Genomic DNA, 24,917 nt, shown 5'->3' on the forward strand with positions numbered 1-24,917 from the left:
TCCTCTCCTCTCCTCTCCTCTCCTCTCCTCTCCTCTCCTCTCCTCTCCTCTCCTCTCCTCTCCTCTCCTCTCCTCTCCTCTCCTCTCCTCTCCTCTCCTCTCCTCTCCTCTCCTCTCCTCTCCAGCCCCCTGTCAGGTCACCTTATAAAAATATTTTACTGTAGTTCTTTAAGCTTAAAATGCAGTTGTCTGTTCAGATTTGTTGTTTCATTATGGAGTGTGTCAGATAATCCCTCTTGCTTTAACAAGATAAAAAATAAAAAAGAAAAAAAAAGGTATTTTAAACTAGTCCAAAGGTATGGTCATATATTATATGGATCATGGGTTTAAGTGTACTCCATTTTGGTTTCCACCATGAACATCTAATTCCTGTAACAGTGTTGTATGTTTATTTAAAGTATAAATATATATAAATTAAATGTCAGATTTTTGCATTAATTAAGATTTTTTAAAATTTGAATATGAACTTTGAGTACTTTATTTAAAAAATATTAAAAATACTTTTCCTCAAGTGTTAAGTTTCAGAATTCAAGACTATATTTGTCACATTTAAGTTTAAAATATGTAGCTATCATTGTTTTCTGATATTGAATGTAAATATTTGTAAAAAGAAATTCTTTTGTATATTTTTGTGAAAATGTAGTTCCCCAAAATATAAAAAAAAAGATTTAATAAAAAAGTGCATTTATGTTACTGTTCAACACTTTGCCAATTTAAATATCACTTAACTGTGTTTATGGGCATATATGTGCATTATTTTTTTGTCATATAAGTCACAGGAACCTTCTTGAAGGAGAAAACCACGGTGTGCTCAGAAGGAAAAAATAATTCCTTAGAAATTCAGTGGTACTTTCTTTCTTCTGGATATAAATGGCAACATCTCAGAGTATCTATTTTCAAGTGAAGCGGCAATTCATAGGCTTTTTAAGTGGAGAACATTATCAGTAATTCTTTAATTGTTTTGCCTTATGAAGTTTCTTGTTTCTCTTGTCTTTTTGTCCCCATTTTAGAAAGCAGGACTGTGGCAACCACTGCACTGGAACAAAACCCAAAAGACAAAGCATATGCTTTGTGCCTGTGCTGGGGTGGAGAGCTTAGTCCCTGGGTGCTGGGACAGCAGTGCAGCCAAGGGCACTGTACCAAACACTTGGACAAAAAGTAGTTCCAGTATGATCCCAACACGGGAATAAGCTTTCTCAGTGCTTCTGCTAACATACTTTATTCTTCAACACACCAACCCTTAAACAAGGAACATTACCCAAACAGAACACAAAGTGTGCTTTGAAGGTTTTTTAATGGATTTTAAAGTAAAACTTTTCTTACACAGATGTTTTTTTCTTACAGTGTAAAAAAAATGTAAAATTGTCCAAACTTACAAACTTGGAAAATTAGAGACATTTCAAGTATGCAATTAACCTCCTTTTGTGAAAACAATGTATATTCAAAGTCCAAAATGTATGGGTCTTTCCTAGCATCCTGTGTCCTGGTGGTCAATCCTCCTGTTCTCTACTGTCCAGAGTAGACAAAGCTCAGTCCAGGTTGTATCATATTCATTCACTGAGGAGGAAGAAAAAAAACACTTCCATAAGGAACAATTCTACCCCTCTGTAAAGATGATTTGAGAACTGCTCTGTGCCCTAGCCCTGGAAAACCTTTCCAGAAGGGATTGGATCATTAAATCACATGAGCCTTAAGGCAGGCCCATAGCTGCAGCTTTGGGAAGTCTGCTACTGGTTTATGAAATCATGGGCAGATAACAGGAAGGAACTGCTCTGCCAGAAACAATCAAAGAAAACAGCTGAACTGATTGTGGAAAAGACAGCTTAGACACAAGATGAAATGATGGTAAAAGGACTTTCAGTTTTATTCAAATACAACTCAGAAAACACCACCTGTCCAGGTCAGGATTCCAGTGACTGCTCTATGTAAGCTGCAGGGCAGTTTTTTATCAGGCTTGCATCACATTAGTTAATGTTTATACAACTACTACCAAACAACAACACAGACTTATCTTTAAAAGAGAGCTGCCCATAAGGGGAATTTTTCTTCACACATCTTTGTTGTTCCTCACACACACATTACCTCTGCAAGTAAAACTACATTAGTAATGTCACAAGATACCTTTTATATTTCTTGGTTAGGTTCAGAGTATTTCTCACCTGGCTTGAGTTCGAGTCCATTTCAAGGCATGGCGTGGAGGTACAGCAACAGTGGGATGGTAGAAAGTGCAGTCTGGTCTTGTACACTGTGTATTAAACCTACAATGCTAAAACCAGAAGTATTTCAGAAGAGGCTCCCCAGTGCTGGCTGCCTGAACTGAACATGCTGAGCAGCACTGTGATGCTGGTATTGCTGTGTGACACATCTCACCTGCAACTGAGCCAACACCCACCTCCACCAGTGCAACCAGCTCAACCCAGCGACAAAAAATCCTTTTTAAAAAGTACCAACTATGAATTTCATACTCCAAAACTGCCACTGCACTGACTGGTGAAAATTCCTTTGCTTCCAAGAGTTTACAGAGTTCAGCTTGAATTGATCTGTGTACAAGTTGGGAGCATGACACAATATTACCTGAGTGAGGAGAAAAGCCAGAGTATCTGGCTAATAATATCTGAGCATGGGTATTTTGGCATTATAAGGGCTGGGAAAAGCCCTACACTTCCTGGCATTAGATGCAGGGACACAATTCTATAGAAATAGCCAAGTAATAGACTCCTGTAGTATAGAGATTACATTACTAGATTTTAGAGTAACTGGGCAATCTTTAAAGTTTTACTATGTTGCACCATATCTGAAAGAAGAGCCAAGAGTCTTGAGACATATTCCTTCCCAGAAAGCTCCTTCCTGCCCCCAGCACCCTGGCTGGGTATATTTTGAAAAGATATGACCTGTTTGAAGCTCTCTAGCAGCATTTGGTAGAAAGATTACTTAAAATTATAATTTCTTAAGTCATTACTTCTGTGTATTCTGCTTGTAAGTCATAGCTAAAATATGAACAGTAAAAGCAAAACGTGTTAAATCTTAGTAACATTTCCTGACCCAAAGTAGCATGTTTCAAGTCTTTTTCTAGAAAGGAAGGAAGACAGGATATATCTTACTTTTGGGTGGTAAAATGGACACTCCATTTTCTTACAAGCTGGAAAAAACTTGCACAGCGGACTACTGGAAGGTATGGATAGTGTGGGCAGGGGTGCTAATAGTAGAAACAAAAAGAATAGGAAGTGAGTCTAGATCAGAATAAATTGCCTTTTTAAGACATCCCCGCACAACTTTAAATATATCAATCTTTCTGCTAGAAACTCCATTTTATAATACTCCAAAATTCAGCATGAAATATAGACAGCATTTCCCAATGCAGTTAGTAGATCCTGGAATAAAACAACACTATCAGGTAATCATTTAATTTGGTTCTTCGGCATTTCAGGACAGAAGTACCATGGTCAAGGCAAAACGTCCAACAAATTACAGAGATTCTGGTAGGCAGAGAATCTCAAATGTTAAATTTAGACAGCAGCAAGCCTGTTAAGAGTTTCAACTGACCGGACTGAGAAGCGCAGACACTGCGCTTTCCAGGAATACAGAGGAGCTGCTGGAAATGATACGGGAGACAAGCACATTGTACTTGGTGTCTGGCAAGGTAACAAAACTGCACTGAACTGTCACTAGGGGCTAAAAATTATTTCCAAAAGATCATACAGTAAAGGCCCTGCACCTCAGCATGGTTCAAAGGCTCAGCAACACCAACCCATATCAAACACAGCCACTGCCTTCACTGAGTAACCTCAACCTGTGAGTCACCTCATAACAACACCAGCTTCACTCCTACACTGGGATTACAGACAGAAATGTTCAAAGGCAGGAGCCTCTGTTTTCAGTGTGTTTCACAAGCCCTTGGTACAACATGTGCCCAATTTAAGAGAAAAATATCTGAGCAAAACTGCAGTGCTGGCTAATCCCTTCAGAGAAGGGACAGAGAAACAGACAACTTGTGCAAGTCACCTCTTTGGCCTTGCACAGCCTTCATATGGACTCTTGCATAACAGCACTGGAGGATTTTTCTGGTAATAGTTTTTGCAGTAACACTGGATTATTATTCTTCATCTTGCATTAGGAGTTGTAAGAAAATTAAGTCAACTCAAGCAAAAAAATATTCATCACTGTCAGTTTCTGTTTCCAAAAATACAGTTGTTCCTTGAGCACTTTCATTTAAAGCTCAGAAAACAAGAAGATGTGCTCACCTGGTTTAGGAGATGGATGCGGAGTTCGTCGACTGGCATGAGTGTAAGGACAGTCTGGCTTAGTGCACTTTGCATCATATTTACAGTTTGGATGGATGAACAGACATTTATCAGCAAACTTGCAGTTAGGAAAAGCTCTGAGGGAACAGAAATTGAGTCAAAAGCTCATATTTGGAGCAAAATCCCCAAATATCTGTTGCACACAAAAATGAGAGTATCACAGAAAGCCAGAGGTGCAGCAGGGCTGGGGCAGATCCTGGTTCCCTCCCAAGTGGGGCACGCGCTGTAGTGCACGAGCTGTGCACCTGCACGCCTGCTCTCAGCTGCCCTTCCTGCAGACCCCCGCTCCATGCATCAACAACTGAACCACCTCACTCTCAGGGCAGTTTGGTCCCAAACTCCTTGGTGCAAGCTAGGACATGTCCCTCTTACTGTGTAGCACAGAGTGGCAAAGGCAATGTGAAATCAAACCTTCCCCAGAGAGGCGTGAAGTGTTCCCGAAGTTTTCTGTGAAGAGTTTTATTGTGAATTTAGCTACACTGGATTTTATAAGATAATTCAAATGTCCAAGTAACTGAAGTTACCCAATCTGCTAAGAGTTACCTCAAAACAGACAGTTTTCCTGGACTGTTCTGCTTATGAAAGAGAAGTCAAAGGCACAGTACACGTCCAAGAGTTCACCTTCTCTTTCAAATTTAAAACCCACAATCACTGCATTACTATGCAACAATAATCTAACCTTCAACAGCACTGTAACAGCTGGCAGAAGACAGCCTATTTTTTTAAGATGGTAATTCCTGCATCTTCAAGCAGTTCAGGAACACCAGCCTGTACTCTAAACTAAAACTTTCTTCTGCAAGGGTGCAGCAGCCATCCCTGTGTTCTGACACTTGGGAGGGGGTGGAAAACAGAAGGAATAACAGCGTGATAATCTAGCTCTGATCCTGCCCTGACAGGTTTGTGCTGCCTTGGAATATTTACTGACACTGAGCAGAAGTTTGCAGCACTGGAATGAAAACCCAAATAGCATGTCAAGTGAATGAGCTCTGTACTACTCACTTGCAAGGCAATGTGGGATGATGGTACACACATTCATCTCCATTTTTACAGGCAGGCCAGTACTTGCAGCGCTCCAGCACCTTCTCCTGTTTTTGTAGAATACTTAAGTCTTCTATTTCCACTGGATGGTAAGAAAGAAGGAAAAAAAAATAACCCCAAGCTGGGACTTTTATGATGCTACATGCTACTTGGTGTAAACAATCAGCATAATCAAAATTCACTGTACTTCTATTCTCTCAGTAAAAGTTTATGTATGTCATCTTTTCTGAAGAAAATTTCCAAAACAATAAAGTAGAAAGTCATAATACTGAACTGACAGCTGCCTTTTGGCAGTTTGATCATAAAAGATAAATCTGCACTGTTTACAAGCAAAATAAATCAGTTTTCTTTTTCAATCTGAATTGATTTAAAGACTTGGAGAGACAAGACAATGATTCCAACTGATCCTGACTTATGACTGTTCTGCTGAGCCATGAGTTAATTACCACCATATCTCCTTTCTCCAAGATATTTTTTGCTCTAGAAAATTATTTCAAGAGATGAAAGTTAAAAATCCATTTTTATGATGATCAGATTTATTATTATGGAAGCATATCCTGAAAAAGAACCACTTGTAAGTAATTTGTTCAGACACTTCTGCTACCTGAATTCAGACTCTAATCCAAAAAGTATTTTAAGCAATTCAAAGCTGAAACATTCCATACCTTCACTACCCTTATGGGAACATGGGACTTGGACTTTCTCCTATTTAACATTGCTTATAAAACCTTAGTTTCCAAATCCAGACAATTGTTCATATATTGCTGTTGTCTTATTTTCTCAAAACTGCCTAAACCTTTGGCCTTTCAAAGTTTTCTAGCAATGCCTAAACTTCCCTCTCTGATCCTACTAATGACACAAATTGCTCCAGCTTCATTCCATCCTTAGCCTCATTTATGCCTTCTCCTTGCAACCCACCAAAGCCATATAATGCCATCCTGTTGTAGGACCACACTGGCTGGTACAGATCACTTCCACATAGATCTGATTGTGTGTGAGCTTCAGTCCCACCCCTGCTACTTCACAGGAATCCTTAACAGAGCTGGGACTGTACTGGCAACACTCTCCTCTACCAAACAGCTTTGGTGAGGAGTCTGAGGCTACACATGGCAAAGCATGGATTTGCAAGGAACTACTCTAACAACTGTCTCTCTGTGCTAGTAAAGTGCACGGATACACAACATTCCCTTAATTTTTAAGACTGCCAGATATGTGCAGTATTTCTGCAGTCAGGGAACTGAAAGAACATGGACTAAAAGATCTATTGCTGAGGTGCTCTCATGATTGCATAACACATTTAGAGCTGGATCCATGCAAATTAAATGTTTTCAGTACAGCATCAAATAGTATTCTTAATTCAGTTCAGCAATTTGAATACACTGCTACTAAAGAAAATAAAGATCCTTATTTTCTTAAGAAAATTAAGTAAAAAAACATTAATCCAAGCACAGCCCTCAAGCATGTATTCAACAGGCTTAGGACAAAACAGTAACCTCTGTGTTTTTCACCACATCAGCATTCTAAGCAATTCAAACGTGGTTCAGCAAGGAATTTCCCATATAATTCAAAAGAAATATAGAAAGAGAATATAGAAACCTTCATGTAAAATCACACACTGTTAAGTTCTAATTTCAGGTACTAGCCACTGGACTCTACCAATACCTAACACTAACAGACTCCTTTCTGGTGTCACAACCCTCAACAGACATTAATACTATCTGACATATTTTTAAAAGTTCAATGCACGTCAGTGTGTTAACTGTAACATCTCAGGTCCATCAGCACAGGGAGAAATTTTAACAGGTCACCCAGAAGGACAGATTTCTGGTAAGGAAAACCAATTACATTTGCAAAAAAAACCAAAAAGAACAACAACAAAAAAACCAATTAACAAAAAAAATTAACCCCCAAAAAACCCCAACCAAAAAAAAAACCAAAAAAAAAAAACAACAAAAACCAAAACCAACAACTCAACAAAACAACAACCCAATACAAAACAAAACAAAACAAAAAAAAACTAAAAAAGCCCAACCAAATTTTACCAGATGTGTGAAGAACTACCATGTGCCATATTGTTCTAGTATAGCAAGACAAAAGCTTCTGAAGAGATGGTCCCACTGAACTCCCAGATTTCATTTGCCTAAATAATGCTCTAGTTTGGAGAACAACAACACCACTTTGGTTTCTTAAGAATGATAAATCCAGAAGGTGTAGCCATGATCAAGCAGCACACCAAGGTTAGATCCTGTTGGTCAGCATTATTACCATCACAGTTCTCCAGCTGCCTGGTTACAATCTGCATCTGCTGTGCTCGAAGACCTTTCAATCCTTTGCCAGCACACATGTGCTGGGTAACTGGCTTTAATCCTTCCATTAGACACATATCTTCCTCATCCTGATCAGAGAGGTATCCTGGTGGACTGGGCACACCATCCAGTGTCACAATGAACTTGGGACTAGCAGGTTTCTCTGGCTGTGCAAGCTGGTCTCTAGCAAAGAAAGAAATGTAGTAAATTTACATTTTCTGACTCAAGAAGTTTGAGTAAATGTGAGCTGTGGTGAGTAAAAGTAGCACAAGCTTATCAATCAAACAGTAACAGACCTTCTTTTAGTAATTATTTGTAATGCACTCCATTTAACAGTTAGATTTCTAGTCTCCCTGAGGCACTAACAGGAACTACAGCTCTCAGGTAACAAGTTCAGTTTGTTGCATTCTGCTCAACAGACAGATCCAAAAACTCATTTACATTCAATTCTTTGGAATCTGCAGTTTTGAGGGAGAAAAAGAGAGCAAATACCATTCTTGGAATTACAAACCTTTTAACACACCAAACATGTGTCTCCTCAAAATTACTGAAAAGAACATTATGAAACAGTGGTATAAAAGTTTTTAGAACTAGGATGAGAGAACTGAAATACTGATACTAAAAACTTTGACGTAGCCTGAGTAAAAGGTCAGACACTAATAGCCTAGTGTCCTGTATCTGACAGTAGTCAGCATGGGTAAGAAGGAGCATTAGAGCAGGGAACATGTACATTTTCTCCAGCCTTTCACCATCCCATCCATTTCACCAGAGGGATTTCTGAATGACAAGTGATTCTATGTATTTGGAGGACTGTGGAGTTCTCATCTTGGACAAACAGCAACGGGATAAACTTTGCTTCCCTATGAAGTGAGGCTAAAAGCAACTACACTGTAGAATGCCTTTAAGAGGACAAAAGCCAGAACATGAAAAACATCACGAATTACAACTTTCAGACTGAAGCAGTCAAAACCTGACCTATTCACATGCAAAAATTTACCTCTCTCCTATAGCAGAGTCACAGCTTTTGACTGTGATATTGCCAGGTTATCCTTCTGGGTTTGTTTGCTCAGGTTTTTTTTTCATTTAACACAGGCTGTTGAAAGCCACTCACAGAAAGGAAACACCAGCAGTTTTTCAAGCACAGCAGCCCATGTGATGAAGTTTTTGACTGTGATATTGCCAGGTTATCCTTCTGGGTTTGTTTGCTCAGGTTTTTTTTTCATTTAACACAGGCTGTTGAAAGCCACTCACAGAAAGGAAACACCAGCAGTTTTTCAAGCACAGCAGCCCATGTGATGAAGTTCATCACGCTGTTCAAAGTAGTTTTAAATTGTAAAAGGTAGGACTATTTGTTGTTACCTGGAACTTTGAAGCTGACATGAATTTTAAGCTCCTCCTGGTCAAATTCTCCAGAGTGGAGCCTTAAATCATTGTCCAGGATTCACCACATTCAGTACCATGTTAAAATATGTTTCTTAAGAAATGTAATCCAAGGGTGGAACAGGTATAAAACTAAAGGCAATTTAAGCAAAATGATTACTTGACTAAGATTTCAGAAGTCAGAACAGAAGAGCAATACTTTACAGTTCCTTCTTCTTTCTTGCAAATCAAAGACATGCTTAAGCTACAGTTGATCATAGGATTATTTTCCATTGAGAAGGATTTCTGTGAGGCTTCTTGCCCCTGCTTTTTTTTTTCTGTTATTTAAAGTCAGTCCATTTTGAATGGTTTCACACCTCCTGAATGAACTGACAAAGCACAAGTCTGACCAAATAGTTCCATTTAAACCACAAACAAGCAATTTGACTAGCAACTGTCCAAAATGAAGTATCTTTTCACCGTGTCTGTATCAGACGTCCTGAGTGAACTCGCACTGCCTCTGTACCCTTCTTTCCCAACTGCTGATTCTGCAGCACCATCTCCTCTGATAACTTGGGCTTCTTCAGGATAAAGGACCGAGTATCTGAGTGGACCAGAGACTCTGGGTCACAGTAATCTGTATTGGGAGAAAAATTACATAGAGAAGTGTAAAATAAGGTGGCAGTTGTGCTCTTAACTTATAGCATATTTCTAGTATCAATTTATGTGGTCAATAAGCCAATCTTACTTTAATTTGTTCCTAGTAGTTTCCAGTAAAAGTTTTTACTTCCCTGTTAATTCTACAGAGGTGGATCAACAGAAGCCATAAGCCATATTAGCTCAGATCAGGAAACTTTATAAGTGGAATGGCTATGTTGAAACAGCCTTGAAGGGGGTGCAACCCCCCTTCCCCTCCAAATCTCTTGTCCTCTGAACAGCTACTAATGTAATGCGTTTATTCCTTAGAGATGTAGAAACTAGATAATTGTAGAAATCCAGCATAATTAATTGAAAAGGAGTGTCTTAATATTCACTGGCCAGTAATATTAGATTTGAAAATAAAAGATCACAAGACTTAACCCTGAGTCACTTGCAAGACATCTTCAATCATAGGATCAATCTGAAGCCGACAAGAGAGCTCCTTTTGTTCAACTCCTGAAAAAAACAGCAATAAGAAGCATATTTTACAGGAGGACAACATGAAACTATAGATTAGAGAACTGGGGCGCACTCTCTAATTCTTTCAATAAAAAAAATAAACAACAAAAACATTCACACTTCAAACACTTTTAAAAGCTATTCTCATTATTATGAACCCTTTTCTCATTGTTTCAGAAACAGTAACATGGCAAAATCAAAGTACTGTAGGACACTACTTGATCCCATAATCTCTGCTCAGTACAAATGACGTCTGTGGGCACAGCAACTGATGAAGGCCAAGTTGCTCCTCCTCATTTGTAGAGGAGCTGGACATTCAGAAAACACACAGAGGAAAGCAACTAACAAGGGACTACTTTACACTCTTCTTAAAAGAGCTGAAGTGAATCAGAGAAGCACTGTTCTACATTTGAGATATGGTTAAAAGTTTTTATTTTTGCTTTCTGTAGATTTCCTAAGCAAGTTATCATTTCCATTTCAATGGCAAAAGAGTGAAAATATTTAGCAGAATTATACTATGTGCATTAATTCAAAGGCTGATAAAGCTTTTTCTCACATCCTTTTCAGATACAATTTCAACTACTTCAGGGTAGCAGAAAGATTCCAAATATACCTATATTAGGAATAAGCAACTGCAAAAATCTTATTTAAATAATGGATGTTCACCATTCCTTTACAATGACCATAGGATGATGTAAATTTTATTCATAATCCAAATATCTAAACACTTAGCAAGTATAAACTAAGTACTTGCTATAGAAATATTTTTTTCCCTGCCCTTCTTCTATGTGACTTCTATGATTCTTTGTGACTATTCCCCATCCTCTATAAGAAAATCATGCTGAAAAAGTACTTTGATTGCCTTTAAATATTATGCTCTTTAGGAGATTCAAAACAGAAGTAAAAACCAAAGCTGACACAGTTAGCCTGGTATCAGCTGTCCTATAAGAGCAAATAAAATATTCTTATATTTAAACTGAAAAATAAAACACTAGAACTGTTAGTGTGGAAACCATGTGTTGAAAGAATCTTTTAATACTTCATACACTGGAAAAGTGTTCTAAATACTCCATAGTATCTTCACTCTCACTTAGGCTTTGTGACAGAATTACTTCTACAAGATATTAAGGAAAACATGCAAAGGATGGGGAAAAGAGAAACTATCCAAATGTAAGTGCTTCTGCAAAATTCTTCTTTAGTGACGTGTCACAAAAATTATATCCCCTAGTATAAATTCTTAAAGAATATTATCAGATGACCTTGAAATTCTTCAACTGTCTGCTCCTTTGACTCTTCTACTTGAAGTTGAGAACTCAGAACAGGCAGTCGGCTTTGCAAATGAATGACTTCTAACTGTGACTCTTCTGGGCTAATTCGAGTTCTTGGTGCAACAGGAACAGTTTGTTTCTGTGGAACTTTAAACAGAGAAACAATGGCAAATCATTTAGATAGTACCCAATCACACTGTTTTTAGATATATTGCTCTAAAATAACTCTCACAAATTCCTACACACACAAAAAGAAAAATCTCAAGCATCTGTCTCCTCAAAAATCATCTTTAGCTACCTGTAAAATTCTTAGTGTTCAAGTATACTCGTGTATGTGCACAGAGCACCCTGAGTGGCATCTCAGAACACCTACTTGTAAGACAAAACAGCATGAGGAGGATTAGAGTGACAACAGCAAAGTACTCATTAATCCACTTCTACATATAATTAATGTGGTACTTTCTGATAGTTTTGAAATCACTTTTCATTCCATCTTTCATATAAGCAATCATGGATCATCAATATGGTTCTTCATATGATGCTGGCTTATCCTTTGCTGAAGTGCTTGCAAATAAAATACAAAACTTAATGGCAGCAGAAGCATAGAATCACTTAGGTTTGAAAAGACCTCACCAAGTCCAACTGTAGCCTAGTCCACCACCACCAAGAGCACCACTAAACCATATCACTAAGTGCCACATCTACACCTCTTAAATACCTTCAGGGATGGTGACTCCACCACTTCTCTGGACAGCCTGTTCCAATGCCTGACCACCCTTTCCATGAAGAACTTTTTCCCAATATGCAGTCTTAACCTCCACCAGGACCACCTGAGGCCCCTTCCCTAGTCCTACCACTTGCTATTTGGGAAGTGATCAACCCTGACCAAATACAGCCTCCTTTCAGATAGTTCTAAACCTCTGTACAGATCGCTGTGGCTTGGAATTTGGGGGTAGTAGGACAACAGATTGACTTCTTTACTTGGCTTCTACTAAGACTGTCAGAGCTGATTGTGAGAAGCTAAACTTTTCCCTTGGCTGAGTATCAGATTAGCATTCAACTTCTGACACAAACAACTAAAAGGTACCACTCAAGTAGTGGATTAATTACTTATGAATTTACTGTTTTGTTTTACTGTTTTATGTGTTTTAAATTAGCTTACTTCCATATTCCATTCAAAATACTTCAAAAAATATGTTAAATATTACTTCTGAAGTGAAAGAATCTGCATGATACTTCAGTTAAAATTCACAAATCGCCTCCATATTAAACAACTAAGTGGTGCCTTCTGGTCTCTTCACTGAAATATTCTCATATTGGTACGTCAAACTACAAGATCACCACTATTAAAAAGATTGACAGTTTTAATTAATTTAGACTTTTCTAGCTATGTATCATTTCCTACCATGCTGCTTTGTACACAGGGAAGAGCTTCCTACATCCTCTCAAAGTTCTGTTTCTTACAGTTGGAAGAATTAGAGAGACAGCAGGCAAGAGACTTCAGATGGTATAAAAGTCATGGTTTAAATAGTTTAGTGGATGTTCCTTCCCTGGCAAGGTGTAATGTGTCCTGCTGACAACATGTAGATTTACCAACACCCAGTGAAATGAAAGTAAGAGACAATAGCTGGATTTGGTCTTTTCAGAAGGCTTTTTCTCCTAGCTAAGAGAACTGAATGCCTACTCACAGTCAACTGCTCAACTGCTGTGTCAACTGCAACTAAAATCACTGAACTGAAACTGCAGCCTTGCTGTTAAAGGACAATATACATCATCATACACAGCTTGATACTTATCAACATACCCTGATACACATCAATCACTTTGTTCCTTATTATTTTGCACTTCTAGTATCTATATCCAGTGCATTTTCATTTTTTTTGCTGTTTGGCTTTTTTATCCTCCACTCTCAGCAGGAAGAAGGAATGTGAAGAAAGGGAAAAGAGACCAAGTAAATAGTTCAAACCACCTGGCTTATTCTGATTCATTTCCCCTTGCCGACTATTGACTTCAGAATACTTTGGGCACTTCCATTTTGTATCTATGCACTTCACAGACTTACTATCTTGATTAGTATATTTTAAATACCGCTTCTCCCCCTCGTTTATGTTTTCACAAATCCTCACTGAACATAAATGTAATGAAGCAGGACACGGTAAATCCCTCATGTATAAGTGACTTGCTATTTAGCATTCTGTCTTATCTCTAAGCACTTTCTTTAGCTTGGATTTATACAACAGAATTTGGAAATAGGACAGCTTAACACAAGAAAAATCAATGCTAATTACCAGTGGAATAATTGGTTGTTTTTGTAACTGATTCCTGTGCTTCAGAGATTGCTTTCAGTATTAAATTCTTATTGGCCTGTTTTGAAGGCGGCAATGAAGGTCTAAAAGAAATAAAAAAAAAAAATGAATTGTACATGGATTGCACACCAATCGTATCCACGCTAAAGACAGTTGTTTTAACATGTTAACAAAGGAATAATATTAACAGAAATCATCATCTACAATTATTTTATCCGAAACAGTTTTCAGTTCATCTATTCTCTCAGTGGTTGGAGATCCACAAATTTCTCTAAAAAATGGAAGTCCAGATGTGTGATTTCACCTCTCAAGCTTCTGTAAAACCATGCCATGAAAAGCATTCTCTGCCATTAATTTCTTTCCACCTCTGCCCACCACTTGTATCTTGCTATGTTTTTGCTGGCACAAATAATTATGCAGCCATTCTGAGAAATATGATCCATCTACATAATTAGACTGACACTATCAAAAACATTATTTGTAGAAAAAGGCCTTCTGCTTGTCTTTAACATCAACAATAAGGAAACTTAAATCAGACCAATGTGCTGTGGTACTGAAGATAAATTAAATACCGTGTATTAGGTCAAAATAAATCTTATACAAGCTAGCACTAGACCCATCTCTTCTCTAGTTTATATGTTCTAACTCTATTGTTAAAAATCAAATACAAAAGATAGGTATTTTGACTAATACCTGACACTGAGACAGAATTAGGGAACAGAAAAAAAGGAAAAACCTCTGAAGACTGAAAAGTTGAAATCACCTTAAAAGGACAAGTGATAACTGGTTTGAAAACAATTCCTGAAAATAAATCAAATTACTGAAAAGTTATTTTACCACAATAAATACCTGGTCTGAAACATGTCAACATTAATGTTCTTTTGCCAGTAAGCTTCACCCAAATAATGTCAAAAGTCACACTTCATTGCATCTTGCATGCAATAATGAAAAGAGGTTACAAAATCAAAGGCAAAAGGGTTGCATAAACAGGCATCTCATCCACAGAGTTGTGAGATAGTACAAAAAATATTAAAATGGTTTACTAAAGTTTGTCTGTCAATTATTGAAAGTGCAAACTGATTTTCCCCACTTCCAAAGTTTTCATTCATGATAGTAATTCTTGAGAACTCAGAAACACTGAGATCTTCAGTACCTTCTTTCTGGCTTTGCAGGTACAGACACACTGCTGGAGATGCTTCCTGTTCGCAATCCATAGTCTTCCTCTTCCTCTTCATCTTCTCCATCATTACAGAACTTTTTCACTTTGACTACCGAGCTTACAACGGGCAGCCGTCTCTTCCTGGAGCTTTCCTCCTACAACACAGAGCCGGCAAAACAGCTCACTTAGCAAAACCACGGATCAATCAGCCAGCAAAGAAAGCACTGCAATTCCACCTGGAGCCAGGAGATGGAGAACTTCCATTCCAGCTGGGCAAGGGACTGCTCTGGATAATATGAAAATCAGACACATTTACACTGAAACATCTCACTGGAAACGTAACTGTAAACAACACTAAGGGGAAAAAAAAAGAAGAAAAAAACTCAAGTACAGAAAAATTATCCAAACCCTACAGAATAGTATTCTTCAAGATGAGCATGCTGAAAGTCAGAGAGAAAGGTGAAATCAGTATAAACTAGTTTCTTCCCCTGTATCAACTCAAACTTCAGATAAGTGTAAGGATTCATTTCTAGCAAGAAAATTAAATATTTCAAAGGATGCTAATTGTTACACACAGTCAGGATGGTCCAGTCTACATAGTGCAAGTTCCTTGTTGTCTCTTCTGGACATTATTCATGAAACAGTAACAGAAGAAAAGTATCACGAGACCTTTTTTGAACATTTCCAAGGAGAGATGCTCCTGACATTCATCAGTGATTTATGTACATTAAATAAATCACTATATTCTCATTTGCACTTCTCCATTCTCAAAAACTAAGAAACCAGCATGTATCTTTATAGAGCATTCTAGATTTCCAAGTAAAATTCATTATCCTTTACAAAGAATTAAGTAGTGGCCAAGACAGAATTTTATGAGCAGCAATAAACATAGATGCACTTGCAATACAAGGTATGTAAAATACTTGCTTCATTACAACATTAGCAGACATAACTATTTTCATTCCTCTCAAAAAAAGCTCTTCATTCATATGGTTAATCTATCAGCTAGGACTACCACTCTGTCTGGCTTAGCTGGGCCTCCAAAGTAATTAAGGCAGCAATCATCTTTTAGTTTGTCCTTGTCCAACATCCATCCCAAAGAATTCCTAACTCACATGGCTCTAAATAGAATAGTGTTAATAATCCTCATCATCAATGTATCTGGGCTAATAAACAGCTTGCCAAAAATCCTGATTTACAGGACTGTGTAAAGCTGGGGGTGTACATAGCACTTAGGGAAAATCATGCTGGTTCAATGATCTAAAGATCAGAATTATAATTTCTGATTCATCATATGCAGCTCAACAATGTGCAAACTTGTTAGTCCAAGTCAATATGACATGAAAATGTACATGGTAATTAAATCTGAGATGCAGCAAGCTCTCAGATAATGATATCAAATTATGCAATCTGTTTTGGACTCAAAAGGGTGGAATCTCAAACTTACTGGTACCACTGACGTAAGTCTTTTGATTTCTCTGAGGTCAAGATTCTACTGAAGTGTACATAGCAATTTAGGTTCCTAACAAGAATAAACTTTTGCAATAGTCAAGGTTGTACCAACCTCATTGGCCACTTTATCAGCACCGAGTTTGGAGGTGGGTCTGTGACCTTCTGCTAAGCTGCCAAATGCTTCTGGATTGCACAGCTGGCCTTTTTCCAAAGACCTGCAGCCTTGTGTGTCCAACTGGCGGCTCCCCTGCAAGCTGCCCTGTTGTGACAATCTGGACACGTGAACGCTGCCCTCTGCACCCCTGACAGCTGGTGGCCGGTAGATCTCGGCCGAGGGACGAGAGGAACCGTAAGTTACAGTCACAATGGGTTTCTTCCGTGACAAAGGATTCTCTGGCATGAAGTTTAGGTCTTCATCAATTAGATCATCTGGTTCAGGTTTAATGTCAATTACAGCTTCAGAAGGTGACAATTCCCTCAAAGGCTTGACAGTGGATGTTAAACAGGATGCAGAACCATCTTCACAAGACTGCCTGATAAAAAAAGAAATCGACAACTCTTATCTGCAAGTCAAGTTCTGGAAAATGAGAAATGTCTTTTAATCAAAGCCAGGAGGGAAGAATCATTAAGGTATTACTGTTTATACAAATTTAACACACTGATATGTTCAGTTTGGTTAATTAATCTAAGCCCATATTGCTTAAATAACTGATTTTGTTCTGATTTAATATTTTTTGTACAACAAATTGTAGCAATGATTTACTGTTCAAAAGTACTTTTATCTTTCCAAGTGTCTGTACTCTTTAGAATGGCTACTACACTCACACAACTACTGATGTCTGAAGGTGTGTTAGGAAGTAGCCAGCAGCCTTACCTGGAAGCAGTGTTCCTCTGTTCCTGTGAGCTGGTTGAAACTCTGGAGTCATTTCTTTCAGTCCGAGTGCTTGACACTGCAAGAGGTGGCAAGATATCCTCACGCCTCCTCTCATCACCCACACATGAACTGCTTTTGCTGGAAGGCAGGTTGCTCTCAAAGACATTAGATTCTGAAGATTTTACGCTGGTTGGTTCTGTGGAGACAGGTACTTTTCACTTTTACATTAAACCACATAAAAAATTAACAAAACAGCCAAGATATTTTTGCAACTCAGACATGTAACACTACACAGAAAAAAATAACCCTCCCTTCACTCAAAATTTAATTTTCTTACTTACCAGTAGTCACAGATCGCAGCTTATCCAAAACACCATGGAGCCTGAAATATACAGCAGACAGGGAAGGACGCAAAAAGAAAAAGGAGAAATAAAAACTTTAACTTACATTCAGACTAATAGAGATATCTATTATATATAGATATCTATCTATAGATAGATAAGAGACTAATCATTTTTCAGAAACCCACCTCCTTTCCACCCTTAAGACCTCAGCTTCCATCAACTGCGTATGTTTAACCTCAAAAGGGAGGCTTAAAGTACCTTGCTTCCAGTATGTCTTGCACATGCAGACAGAGTATCCATCACATCATCTACTTTTGACATTTAGTTGGTTTACATAATCAAAGCCAATACTATCCACTTTTCACTACAATCAATGGAGTTAAATATCAAAAAGATTGATTCAAAAAACCTAAGTTAGAAGCCTATAGCATAGCCTAAAATTTTACTTTGAACATGAAAATTTAATTACACAGTAGAGTCAAACAGTATACAACGCATAGTATGTAAAATTCTCAGGATTCTTCCAGGATGGTTTGTATATACCAACAATACTCTCTGAGATGTGCTGGTGAGCAAAAATATCTCAGCAAAGTACCAAATTTGCCCTTTGCCTGTGAAAAAGGCACTAACCTGAAGTAACACAGAAAATGACATGACTCTAATACAATAAGGCTGCTCAAAAATAAACACGTATTACACTGAGAAGAAATAAAAAAAAGTCCCAACACTTAAACTCATATCTTACTTGGAATTCAACCTTGATAATGGGCAAGTCCCTAATTTAGGCTGAATATTAGAAATGAGCTAAGGGACAAGAACATATTGAAAAGACTGCATGTGGGTATAATGAAGGCTTATACTTGTTCTCCTTGTGAGCTTTCACTAGAACACTTGTCAGCTGAGCTCTGGTGATGCAGCTCAGTTTTCACACTGGCCTCAGGATAACTGATCTGATGCTTGGTTCAGAGTAAGAAGTGGCGGCCGACCAGCAGGATTGCCAAGTTTGTCACAATTGCTGCGAAACTTTTGCCAGGAGGCCCAAAATTACCAGCCAGAGAGACAGACCAAGGAAGGCAGATCTTGCTGAGTACTGTATTTAACCAACATTTAAGAACATATACATTTTGGGTTGTCTTTAGAAGAAATAAAAACATATAAAATTCCCAGCTACAATGCTATGTAACACTTTTCCACCAGTCCCCTTACAGCTTATTCGTAGGTTTCATCTTGTCTTCTTGTCCATCCTTCTTTTAACCAATACCTACTTTGGTACCCGATAGAGCACTCTTAACATTGAGTTTGTGTATAGATTATATATATATATATATGAGAATACTGACTTGGGGTTAAAACAGTCACTGTGGTTAAAATTTAAGCAGGTGCCAAAACCAGCTGGTGGTATAATATATGCATATAGTTAACACATAATTTTAAATATAAATATATAAAATGATCTTGATTTCTTTGCTGAAATTTGCCTTCTCTACATATATATTATTCTTTCAATAAAATTTTAGTTTTATTTACAAAGCCATGGAAGTGTTTCCTGCTACACTATTTCTTACTGTATATCAGGATTCAGTCAAAACCATAGTACAGGAGCTACATCCTCATCCACCTGTAAACTTCTCTGATTTGTCTGATTCCTAAAACTAGTATGAGAAAGACAACTGCATGATTTCCTGATACACTGAAACCCAAAAGGTTCACCTAGGTAGGCCACAAGAGGCAGCAAAGAAATGCCTGTGCAGTTTTCAAAAAAGAGGTCCGTGCTTAACTGTACTCTTTTATTGTATTTTTGAAAAATGCCAGGAGAAAAATGACACCTGTGTAAGTAAAATTGAACTATATCCACACAAGTTACACTATCACCTGGAAATACATCAGTTTAAATAGCTAATACAGTGAATTGTAATAGCTGGAACTATTTTTCATTTTTTGTCAGTATTTATGATTTCATAACACAGCCAACTTCTAAAATGTTTCTCTCCACTATTCAATAACATAAAAGCTCCTAGGAAGTAATTACATAGAAGAAATATTGGAAGTGAATGTAAACTGTCAGTATGAAAATGTCAAAGAAAGCAAACTGAAAAAGAAAAAAATTGTAGGATTTTTCTCATCTATACAAAACAAGATAATGTTCCTGAAATCTCTATTAGGTAGGAGATTCAGAAATAAGATTAACTTGAAAAAATACACAACTCAAAGCAACAAAATCTCTAGAGTCAAATGTCTGATTTATTTACAGGTTTCTACTGTAAAATAAATTCAGTATTAGAAAATGCACGAGAAATAGAATGGCTACATTTGTCATGCAGCATGGAATAAATGAACCTTCATTGTCAGGAGCTGACAGTAGAGTTGAAGTGTTGTTAATTGTCCTGTTCACAGTAATTCGGAGGTTCTACTTTTGATTTTTAGAGTTGGGTGGTGGCAATAAATAAATAGCCTGAGAGGTGGGAATACCTAAGCATTTAGTGCTAAGCCCTGTCAAAGACAGTACACAGAATTAGATCCAATGCTCATCTGCCCTGATATAGTAATTCCCATGCACAGCAACCTGAAGCACTGTTAGCATAAAAGCAAACAGATTGGTTCTTCACATCTAACTGCAGTGAAGAATGCTCACATGCTCACAAGGCGCTTTTGCAGGAATAATTTTAAGTCAACATACAGCCCTCACTTATCTGAGCACTTTATTTACAAATCTAACCGGTTTATAAACAAATACATCCTCCAGTCCTTTGCATTCTAACTATCACCTCAAAAGCCTAACTGCTGACAGACTAAAACTAATGTACTTATTAGACATGAAAAGTAGGAGTTTTTACTAATGCAAATTACACAATGGGAAGATAAATAACTTTTTTAAATGTCAGGTGTCACTTACAGAAAACAGTCCTGCACTACTGATAAGAAGTGCAAAAAGTAGCTTGCAAACATACCAGACAGTAAACCTGACAGTATTGTTTCCAAGGAAAAGGGAAAGGTCTTCTGTCATCTGCTCTTGACTCTTCTTATTGGCCACCATAACCATAATATAATCAGGGAGCTCTTCATCTAATAGAAAGAGAAACATGTAGTTTTAAAGCATAATAAATCATGGAAGACATAGTAAACATCTCTAAAGGAGTAACCAATTTTTTTGTCTGTCTTACTACAAAGACTGTTCAGGCAGAGGATTAGGTAAGCCAATTAACAAGACTTCCATTTCATCTGAGGTTCAATACAAGTCTCATTTACAAGCAAGGAATAAAAGATCATCAACTTCACAAGAGCATAAGCTGAAGATCAGTGTATTTAAAAAGTGAGTAAACAGAACAGAAAGAAGGACAAAATAAAAGAAAGCCACTCTGCTGCCTATATCCTTTTTCTTGAATACTAGCAAACATCTACAATATTAATCACCTCAAATATTGCCAAATAAAGCACCTTATCCTTGTCAAATTTCCTTTAGCTACAAAAAGTAAAGAAATAAATATCCATTTCTGATATGTGCATTAAACAAATCAAAACTCTATTAACTTCCAGATTTTCTACTACAAAAATAAAGCAAATTTCAGTAACCTCAAGACTGAATTTCTAGCCTGTAATGCATGGAATTTCATACACAGTGAGAAACCCATTGCCTTGTGCACAAGGCACTCCCACTCCTCAGAATGCATAAGAAGGTGCTTAGAGCCTGGCATTACCACATTAAGGGCTTGGGGAGTTTGGTGTTTGCCATTTTGCCTTGGTCTAGCTCTGGCCTCTGCTGAAGGACTGACTGCCACAATTGTTGCTCAAAGGCATTAGCTGTGCTTCTTGAGCACTGACTTCAATTTAGTTTAATCAAACAACTCATGGTCTCCAATTCCACTCCATGGCATGACATGAACATAACAACAGTAAGAGCAAACAGGTGGGAAATACCTCAAATTATGAATCTGAATCAAGGCACTAATATACAGCTGAGCTTATTTAATCAAGCTAAGATACAGCACTAAAAAGACCTAAAAATGAAAAATAGAAATCAAAATCCAAACAAAAGGAATTGCCTTTCTTCTATATCTATGTACACTGTAAATAATTTACCTCTCCCCTAGACTACAAAAGTACCATTCACACATTGTACCTGCACTACCACTACTCAATTGTCCAAACAACCCTTTCAGAGCTTAAACCCTTACTTCTTTTTGGCAGGTTTTTGTTTGTTTCAGATTTTGTTGTTGCTGCTTTGTGTTTGGGTTTCTTTTTCACTGCAAACTACAAGTTACATAAGATGGACCAATGTTCAGACCGAGGACCTTAGAATGAATTTTATTTATCAGCCAAGCTACTTTTAAACATGATAAGCTCTTCAGGTGTTTCAACACATGATAAAGTAAAAAAGATATTTTATGTACAGACAAAAACATAAATTAGCACAATTATGTCCAACAGTATGATAGAAGAAGGAAAGAAACTTTCTTAGTAACTGTGTTGGCTTATGCCAAATTAAACTGTATGTGGAACTACAGCCTTTTGAAAAATTTCTTAGCTGGTAAATAATTAACTGACTTCATCTTACTTAAAATACATGAATATTTCCTTTGTAAGCTCTACACAACAAATAGGTTTTAAAACATCTTCTTGTAGAAGACTTTTCAAGAGAAAAGAATTAGCAGTTACAGAAAGAAACAAAAGGATGGTTCTTGTGCAGAGGCTAGAAGGAGGAACAACCAACTTTTTACAAGTTACCTGAAAGAAGAAATGGAGAGTTTTTGAAAAAGATTACTTTAAAAGTTGTCCAAAATACTCCAGTCAAGAAAAAAAAAACCTGTAAAATCACAGACATTTGGAAACAGTAGTTTAAAAAGAAAAAAGAGGCCAAGCCAAGACAGATTTAGCAATGAAGAATACAACGTTATTTAAAGAAGTTCAGAAGCTGACTTAGAAGAAACTGCAGACATTGCTGATCCTGGCAATACAGGAAAACTGTCCTCTGAATACAAGAAACAGAAGGCAAAGAAAGAAAGAATAGTCATAGCTGGAATCAAAGATGGCTAGTATTCTACCAGCATCTCAGTATTAGAGACAAGACTTTTATTTCAAAAATACAGGAGAAAGCAAACAGTCAAGGACTGAGAAATTGAAACCTGGAATGATGGTAAAAGAGCCCCAACCAAACAAAAACAAAAAATGAGTTACTTAAAAAAACAAGCTTTGAAATGGTGAAAGAGATGATTTTACAATTAAAAAATTCTAAACACAGTTCCTAGGCACCAGCTGAGTTCAGAATGTCAGCTCATAGGCAACTCCCTTCTATGGAGTCAATACATTTTTCCATAAATACAATGCCTCCCTTGAAATAGGAAAGAAGATGAATATGGGCTCAAACAATTTTTGAACTTGGCCCTGCAACTCACAGAATCTCTAAATTATGCTCTTAAGTCCTTTTCTTCACCTGAAATCCAATAAGCATCACAGACAACAACAATGCAGTTTCAGGATTGAGGTATTTTGTTTCCAACAGAATGCTGTGTTAAGTTACCAACTTCTATTGCTGCAGAGAAGGGCTGCTCTGAAATGCAATATCCATTTCTTCACAGATTCAGAAAAAACAAACAAACCATAAGACCACAGATGCTTATATGGCTCACCCTCCTGTCACAAACCAAAATAAAACCTCCCCCTGCCTCCAAGTATCAGATACAGGTATTTCAGCATCACTAGCTCTACATAGCTCATTCATTTTAAAAGTTTGTCCCACATAATGTTTCTGATGTGGCCTTTTAATTTCCTAAGCCACTCACTCATCTTTGTCCTCTCTTCTTATTTCAACGATGCCTCACCCTGAATTCAAGAGCTAATAAAAATATGCCTAAGAAAGACTGATTCCATCTCAGAGTGGTCACAGCTAACTGCTGCTGTATTTCCAAGGCTCTTGCTTTATGTAATGTTTCTCCTAATGCTTCAAAGCAATTTCCTTAGATATTCACATCATGGTTTGTTTTTCTTTCAAATCCCTTGCCACCATTTCTAAAGGGGAGGACTATTAGACTGAATTGTTAGTTATTTTCTTTTAGTTGTTCATATACTGATGTTCACATACTGTTTCCTCTTATGCTTAGAGTAATATTTTGTGAAGTATGCCTCTTTCTCACTAGTCCAGCACTTCAGGTAATTCTTCTCATGCTTAAGGCTTCTGTATGCAGTAACACAGGCAATAGTAAGTTCCATTAGCTAAGCTGGGTTTTTTTCCTACATTAACAAAAATTGTCTAGAGAAAATTGCTGAACACGTGGCAAAACTTACCAACATAAGCCCCCAGCTCCTGTAACTTTCCTTTTATAGCACCCTAAAAAATAATGAAATATTGTTTAAGGGATGGATCAACAAAGTATTTCTAACTGCAAACAGGTGGGAGGCTTAGCAAAGTTTCTCTCACTTACTGTTTGAACACATTGGTTCAACATGTTAAACTTTTCGTGCTCTCTGCTGCTCAGGATAGGAACGCTCTAACAGGGAGGGGCTGGCAGCAGAGGAACGGAATCTCACCCCGCACCGCACTTCCGACAGACCAGTTCCTGGCGCTACCATTCAACCTCCAAGTCCCAGCTGTCTTTTTTTTTAAGCAGAGACCAGCCGGACTCACAAGGTGCAAAGAGAACTAATCTAAGATGGTTTGATACCAGGTAATTCCCAGCTCAGCAGCGCAACAGAAGCCTGCCGGGATTTGCGCGAGTGGAGCCGCTGACAGGCCCTGCCGGTACCGAGGGCTCTCACCCGGCACAGGTGAGAGCAGCCCCGCGGCCGGGCGAGCTCTGCAGGGCGACAGCCCGGGGACACGGCGAGCAGCGGCCCGAGGGGGACAGGGGCACGCCGCCGCCGCCTCCCACACAAACGACTCCTGCTCCCGCCCTCCCGCGGAGCCCGCGGGCCGAAGGGCCCCGCTGCCGGCAGCCGTGACGGGGGCGGGGGGCGGCCGGAGCCCGGTGCCTCAGCCACCAGCTAGGCCTGCCTCCCTGCGGGCCCGGCCTCCTGCCGCGGGCGGGCGGGCGGAGCGACCCGGCTGCCTCTGTCTCACCCGGATCTTGCGGCTGATCTCGGTGCCGATCTCCATGGCCGCGCCGCGCCTGCCCCGTCCCGGCCCGGCCCGGCTCCCACCGCCGCCCGCGCGGGTACCGAGCGCCGCTCGGGCTCAGCGCGCAGCCTCCGCCGGCACCGCCCCCTGCCGGGCGGCGGCCGCACCGCGGGAGCCGGGGAGGGCGGGCGGGCCGGCGCTCACCGCCCCGCAGAGAGAGAGCCGGCGTGCCGGCGGTGCCGAACCACGACTGCGGGGTCCTTTCAGTGTTAGTGCTCTTCTCGAGAGCTACGCAAATTAAATA

The 24,917-nt window shown here is 38.6% G+C and overlaps 1 protein-coding gene across 2 annotated transcripts; it reads right to left on the reverse strand.

The window, feature by feature from the left end:
* Positions 1-1,275: 1,275 nt before the first annotated feature.
* ZC3H14 (zinc finger CCCH-type containing 14) lies at positions 1,276-24,721 on the reverse strand. 2 transcript variants are annotated; one of them, XM_021540967.2, is made up of 17 exons: positions 24,617-24,721; positions 23,845-23,887; positions 20,514-20,628; positions 17,563-17,603; positions 17,222-17,417; positions 16,460-16,880; positions 14,890-15,050; positions 13,719-13,819; positions 11,422-11,577; positions 10,085-10,159; positions 9,485-9,641; positions 7,605-7,828; positions 5,301-5,421; positions 4,242-4,378; positions 3,102-3,196; positions 2,160-2,266; positions 1,276-1,557 (listed from the first exon to the last, which is right to left on the reverse strand). In XM_021540967.2, the coding sequence occupies exons 1-17, from the start codon at positions 24,650-24,652 to the stop codon at positions 1,551-1,553; spliced, it is 2,193 nt and encodes a 730-aa protein (XP_021396642.2). In that variant the 5' UTR covers positions 24,653-24,721; the 3' UTR covers positions 1,276-1,550. The 2 variants fall into 2 exon arrangements, with proteins under 2 accessions (XP_021396642.2, XP_021396641.2); XM_021540966.2 differs by lacking the exon at positions 1,276-1,557 and adding an exon at positions 2,028-2,084.
* Positions 24,722-24,917: the final 196 nt, after the last annotated feature.

This window comes from Lonchura striata, chromosome 6 (genome assembly GCF_046129695.1).
Source record: "Lonchura striata isolate bLonStr1 chromosome 6, bLonStr1.mat, whole genome shotgun sequence".
Classification (NCBI taxonomy): Eukaryota; Metazoa; Chordata; class Aves; order Passeriformes; family Estrildidae; genus Lonchura; species Lonchura striata.

Coding starts and splice junctions, on each gene's coding strand:
- ZC3H14 (XM_021540966.2), bottom strand. CDS start 24,652: ATGGAGATCGGCACCGAGATCAGCCGCAAGATCCGG. Junction 23,888..24,616: donor AGATCAGCCGCAAGATCCGG/GTGAGACAGAGG, acceptor ATTATTTTTTAG/GGTGCTATAAAAGGAAAGTT. Junction 13,820..14,889: donor CCTGCAAAGCCAGAAAGAAG/GTACTGAAGATC, acceptor TATTTCTTTTAG/ACCTTCATTGCCGCCTTCAA.